Below are 6,654 nucleotides of genomic sequence, written 5' to 3'. Positions count from 1 at the left end.
TGTTCCATGCAGAAATGATGGATTTTTTTTCCAGATTCTACAGCTGAGTGTTGCCTCCGAGGGTCACTGTGCACCTACTATGAGACGTTTCTTTCTCTCTATTTATAAGAATCCTTAAGAAATGAAAAATATCAGGCAGGCAATAGGACCCAGCAAAGTCTGAACAATGAGTGCAGTGTGTTTTTTTTCCTCCTGGATTTTTTTTTTCTCCAGACCAGGTTTTTCTGGATTCCAAAACAGAAAGAAGCGGCTCTATAAAAACTGATTCACATGTTTGCAGGTTATCTTTAAAGCATACCAGCACAGTGTAGAGACATCCTAAACACAGGCAGCATGATCTCTGCAACTTTATGATTAAAAAAAAAGATTTAAAAGTATTTCCTTCCTCTTCCTCATGACGCAAGACGTACAAAGGTTTGATTTTTTTTTCCAGTAGTTTAATTCATTTGCACCAAATCCCCAAACAGAAGAACACATCAAAAGTCAGGTAAGAAACAACATGCTGATTTGTGCAAAGACTTCTTTTCTCTGCATACTGAACATTCGATCATTAGTAATAATATAAAAACACACAGGGGCCTTGTGTGTATTTTAAATAGTTTGATTAAGCTTTCAATGATACGTTCAGTTCTTTGACCCGCTACCTACATTCAGCTTATCTCATAGTACCATAAGTTATAGTAAACAAACCGTATTTCAAAACTTGAAGGAAAGAATACAACACTGAACCTTGAGAACACTCAGTGGTAACTTTTACACATCATTAAAAACTTGTGTGTCTTGTGTGAAATTACATAACCACCTTTAATATGCTTATGGAAGAGGTCATAGGTTTGGATGGTGCAAGTCCTCTTCAGAAAAGCTACACATAATACACTGTAAAAGATACTATCAACTGTTTAACAACATTTCTAACTGGATGAATAAATACTACACCATTACAAAAAAGAAAACATCACCTGGTTTGTTATTTGCAGGACATTCAAAGCCATGCCACAGTGACACGTACCACATGTAACTCATTTACCTCGCACTGGAGTTTGTACTTTCTATTCTTTTGATGGACTGTTAGTCTGCTGGCAGCTGCCGTTGTTGTCACATCTCCTTACCATGGGTAAGTCATTTTCAGTTTCAAATATAAAACACTGTCTTCATGTTTTAAAGAGCAATCACTGCGTCTTTATGTTGTGTCTTTCTGAGGAAAGTCCATTCTGATATTTCAGGAGCCATGTCACTGCGCCGTCTGTGTGGATTGTTTGCTTTCCTCAGTTTATGTCTCATTCCATTCACACCACACTGTGATGGTGGAAACATCTTGGTGTTCCCGGTGGATGGCAGCCACTGGATCAACATGAAGATCCTTCTGGAAGAACTTCATGCCAGAGGACATAACCTCACTGTGATCAGGGCCTCCACCAGCTGGTACATACCAGAAAAGTCACCACTCTACACGTCCATTACATTAGACATGGGTGAAAGTATGGAGGACTTTTTTGATGTGTACCTGCAGGAGAATATGAGGGTAAGTATTGGACCATATAATAATTTGTAAATGAATGAGTTATTACCATTTTTTTCCACCATTTTGTCTTGTCCATTCTTTTAGGCACAGAGAGAAGGGGCTTCCTTTCTGACATTCTTGAAACTCACCAAGGATTTCCTCTCCATGATTGCTCTGGCCCATTCAATGTGGGTTGATGGCATGAGTCAAATCATTGACGATAAAAATCTGGTCAAAAGCTTAACAGATTCACAATATGACCTGGTCCTCACTGATCCAGCCATGGGGCCAGGGGTTTTACTAGCCAAATACCTCAAACTACCCTTAGTGCTGAATGTACGTTGGATCACCAGTGGAGAAGGACACTTTGTCTTAGCTCCCTCACCTCTCTCTTACATCCCAGTGCCAGGATCAGGCTTAACCGACAAAATGACCTTCCTCCAAAGGGTCAAGAACCTATTGTTTTATGGTATTATATTGTTCCAGCAGAAATTCTTAGTGGGACCAAGTTATGATGCCGTCTGTGAAAAATATTTTGAGGGTGGATGTGACATCATCTCACTTCTTCAGGATGCAGACATTTGGCTGTTCAGATCAGATTTTGTGTTTGACTTCCCTCGGCCCACCATGCCTAATGTCATCTACATCGGAGGATTCCAGTGCAAAGAAGCCCAGCCTCTGCCAGCAGACCTGGAGGAGTTTGTTCAGAGTGCTGGGGAGCATGGAGTCATCATCATGACTCTGGGAACATTGGTTAATGCTTTGCCCAAAGACATTGCAGATGAAATTGCCAGTGTCTTTGCCAAGATGCCTCAGAAGGTAAGCTCACCTTCTGCGTGGTTCACACAATTTTATTTCTCTATTTCTTTCTAATTATGAACATTTTTATTCTATTATGTCTGGTGCGCAAAATTGTCACTTCATATTTTCTTGTTCTCAGGTTATATGGAGACACAAAGGTGAGCGTCCCTCAACGCTGGGCAACAATACTCGAATAGTGGACTGGATGCCGCAGAGAGATCTCCTGGGTCATCCTCAGGTCAAAGTCTTTGTAGCTCACGGAGGTACTAACGGAGTGCAGGAGTCCATTTACCATGGGGTCCCTGTGCTCGGCATACCTTTGTTCTTCGACCAGTACGACAATCTGCTACGCTTAAAGGAGCGAGGAGCTGGAAAGATCATTCAGCTGGGTGAAGTTAATGGTCACAGCTTTGAGCAAGGCATTAAGGAAGTGCTCTATCAAGACAGCTACAGGCAGAACATGCAAAGACTGTCTCGTCTGCACAGAGATCAGCCATTAGCACCGATGGATCAGGCAGTCTTCTGGGTAGAATATGTGATGCGCCACAAAGGTGCTGCTCATCTGCGTACCGAAGCTTACAAGATGCCCTGGTACTCGTACTATAATATCGATGTACTGCTGTTGATGCTGACTGCAGTGACTCTGCTGCTGCTCTCTCCTGTTGCTGTTATTAGGTTTCTCTGCTGCAGGAGGAAAACAGACAAAATAGACAGAAGACAAAAGACAAAAACAAAACAAAACTGACAAAGTTGTTTAGAAACATAAATTAAACCACACAAGTACCTTATTTGTGTATCTTTATTATTTATAATGCAGAATTTGTCAATAAGAGCCTATTTTTTTGTTTTATAATCAGTTATGTCCAGAATACCTTGAAGATTTTGGCTCCAGTATCCACTGATTACTCTACATGTCAACACTTCTATTAAAGATCTTTGGGTTAAAATCAATTCAAATGTAACAACAATCAACATATTTTATTAGTTGTGCATGTATCAATACATTTTTAATTGGAAAACTGTGTGTGCTTTCAGTGTCACTCCTGAAAGTCTGACTTCACTGTGCTTGTTTTGCTTGTCACAAAACTCGGAAAAAATGTGGCTATTATGAAGAAAATTACATAAAGCATAAAATCATTAATTCTAAACATTACAGAAAGGTTGATGCAAAGTGGTTGGAAAAGAGAAACAGAGTGAACACATGCCAGCTCATTCAGCCCAGAAGGCTGATGACCTGTTCATGTCAGACAGTGGGAGGGGCAGCACAAAGTTACTGTCAGGATTGGTTAAGAGGATTCAGGCGCAGGTTCAGTAAAACCCAAAAAAACTAACTCATGAAAAAAACAACTACGGAACTATCCAAACAATTTACAAGAACCCAGGCGAAACTGAAACAAACCAGGAGACACAGGGTAACAAGGTAACAAAATGATCCGGCACAGACAAAGGGAAACACAGGACCTAAATAGACAAGGTAACAAGACACAGGGCAAACAATCACAAAAGGCAGGAACACAGGGGAACAAAAGATAACCCAGGGAGTGGAAAATAGGTGTTATTTTTTCATCAGTTTGTGTTCACTGGACCAAGATCCTAGGAACCCGAAAATGCAGAAGTCCCTGGGCGGAAGCCTACCAGAGGTTCTTTTGAGGAAGGGATTGAATTTGTGGTTGGTGAGGACATGTACTGATCTGTTAGAAAAGACAATGCATTTTCTTCTTTGAGACCCCAGTGGCATATTACAGTATGAAAAACATTAAACCCAAATCAAGAGCATGTGTAGTCAGAGTTGCACTAAGAGGATGCCACAGGCAGCTTTTATGGAAAACTAAGAGACTGATTAGGCCATGCCCAGTGTTCTGTTTATTTATCTATATAAATTACATCATCTGCTAAATTAAAATCAAAGCAAGTGAAAGGACAAACCTCAAAAATGACTATGGAAAAACGTACTTTCTCAAAATAGGCCATATTAAAAGTGTTTCCACAAAACAGATGCCTTGAAACAATCAAGTCTGGAACTGAAAGCTCTCTTCGATAGAGGCTCACATGGGTTTGATTTGAAGAATATGGAGCTAAATTACATTTCACTTATCGAGCTGTGATACAAAGCCTGAGTTTTCTGGATTTACTGACAAATAATCCAAGGTGTGGAATGGGTGATACGATTTACTAGGCCAAAATAACAGTTGAATACAGATTGAGAAACAAATGAGAGGATAATTATTTGTGTTTGTGTGTACAGATACTGTTAGGAATATATTTTCAATAAAGCGTGGGATGTTCTATTCCCCTTTAGATAATGTAAATATCATTGACAATGAACAACTCTATGGTAATATAGCACATACCTAAAAGAAAATAGTGACCTTACAAAATTGTAAAATCCTTATAACAGTGAGTGGCAGTAAATCACAGTTTAAGCTGACCTGCTGCTGGGTTGCTCTGCCAGTGAGCCACATTTTAAACAGAAATCTTAAAGATTCCTGTGTCTTATATAGTATTGAAAAAGTGGGTGGGCACTAAATCTAAGTAGGAAGAAGTAATGCTCTTGCGTGTAAATAGCATCAACAGTGATGCAGGCCAAACCAATTAATGCAAATAATTCTGTTCTATTTAAACAATTCAAGCAGCTCTCATTTGAAATGGTCCAGCAGCACATAAACATTAAGAGCTGTTTTCATTTTCTGTGTTAAATGCACTGTCCAAATATTCCAGTATTTCCTTCTATATTCAGATACTGTACTTCCAAACTTGATCGCACATACCTCCATTGTCTTTCAACGACAATGTGTTGTGGCAGATGAAATTGCTCTTTCCTTTACACAATAAAAAGCACAACCAGGCTCTAATGCAGCTATGCCTGGCTACTCAGTCATACAGGACTTTAATGTATAAGTATCTGCATGATTTTGCCATGATTTTGCCCGTCCACACATTGGGTCAGTAACAACACACTACAATGCATAAAGCAGGTGTCTCTGCGTTGTCACTGCTATCAGGAAATGGGACAGACAGCACACAGCCTTCCTCCCTTTGTGTTTTCACATCCCTTCCTCTGTCTTCTTCCAGCTTTGGCTCTTTGCCAGTCCAATCCCCCCCCATCTCCCTTCTGATTCCTTGGAAAATCCTTCCTGTGATCATGGCTGGAACTGAATGATCTCACCGTGCATGTTCTCTGTTAGAGATTGGTCAAGGCTGAGCAGTAAGCAGCTGTCTTTAAATAATCCACTTTAATCGGGAGTTTACCTTCATTAATTCCAAAAAATAAGGACAAATAAAAATAAGAATAAATACTGAAATAAAGATGCTAAGCAAATACGTAGGTGTGTGTTGAACCTCTGTGAAGGAAAATTATACAAATCCATAAATTGCATCATGCCTTTTTAAGCAACAAGCATCTACATGCCAGTTTCATGTATCAATTTTTTTCAACACACACACACACACACACACACACACACACACACACACACACACACACACACACACACACACACACACACACACATTCAGGCTCTTTGGCTTGTGCTCCCAAAGGGCATAGAGGCATGACATCATTCTCTCCACAGACACACACACAAACACATAAATTTCTCTCTCTCTCTGGAGGAACTACTGGCCAGAAGCACAAATGGATGCGGAGCAGATTCAGTTGTGTGTTGGTTTGCATGTGTTGCTGTCCATTTAGGTTGGAAATCACAGACACAGTTCAGTAATGTGTAAATCTCCGGGGTTCACCACATCATGTGGTCATGGTTTAACCTTGTGCAAAAAAAATGACCTAGCAAAAGCAAAAGAAGAAGAGGCACGGTGTTTCAGTGGTCCAGGTGTAGAGTGGCTTCCTCGACTTGTAGCACACTGCTGCAGATAATGGAGAGAGAGTGCAGTACTCAGGCTCTCTCACGCTCTCTCTCACACACACAAACACACACACTGAGCTCCAATCACCATGTATGCCTGTCTCTCCAGTTCTTGTGTACATAGTATTTCAGAAAGGTAAATTTGTAGCTAACACTTTGAGGATTTAAGGGTCAAATGTCAAGGTTCACAAAACCCAACTTTGGCCATGACACAGGCCATCCATCCATTGTCTTAACCTGCTTTGTCCTTTAGGGTCACGGGGGTGCTGCAGCCTATTGCAGTTGTCAATGGACAAGAGATGGACTACACCAAGGACAGGTTACCAGTCTGGGGGACACAGAATCACCTTTTAACCTTAGACACATGTCTTTGGGAGGAACCAGGAACCTGTGATCTCCTTTGCCTAAAACGTATCCAAAAGAATAACAAAGCCACAGCTTTGATTTAATTAATACAGTTTGAATTTATAATGACTTCCTGTCAGTATT

General features: G+C 40.4%; 1 protein-coding gene across 1 annotated transcript; it reads left to right on the top strand.

Moving 5' to 3' along the window:
- The first annotated feature begins 251 nt into the window (after positions 1 to 251).
- Positions 252 to 3,321, top strand: ugt5d1 (UDP glucuronosyltransferase 5 family, polypeptide D1). Its single transcript, XM_028421965.1, has 5 exons — positions 252 to 487; positions 978 to 1,114; positions 1,224 to 1,522; positions 1,607 to 2,320; positions 2,442 to 3,321. The coding sequence occupies exons 2-5, from the start codon at positions 1,111 to 1,113 to the stop codon at positions 3,045 to 3,047; spliced, it is 1,623 nt and encodes a 540-aa protein (XP_028277766.1). The 5' UTR covers positions 252 to 487; positions 978 to 1,110; the 3' UTR covers positions 3,048 to 3,321.
- Positions 3,322 to 6,654: the final 3,333 nt, after the last annotated feature.

The sequence above is a fragment of the Parambassis ranga genome, chromosome 14 (genome assembly GCF_900634625.1).
Source record: "Parambassis ranga chromosome 14, fParRan2.1, whole genome shotgun sequence".
NCBI lineage: Eukaryota > Metazoa > Chordata > Actinopteri > Ambassidae > Parambassis > Parambassis ranga.
The sequence above is the reverse complement of the archived record's forward strand: the minus strand, read 5'-3'. Positions and strand labels throughout refer to the sequence as shown.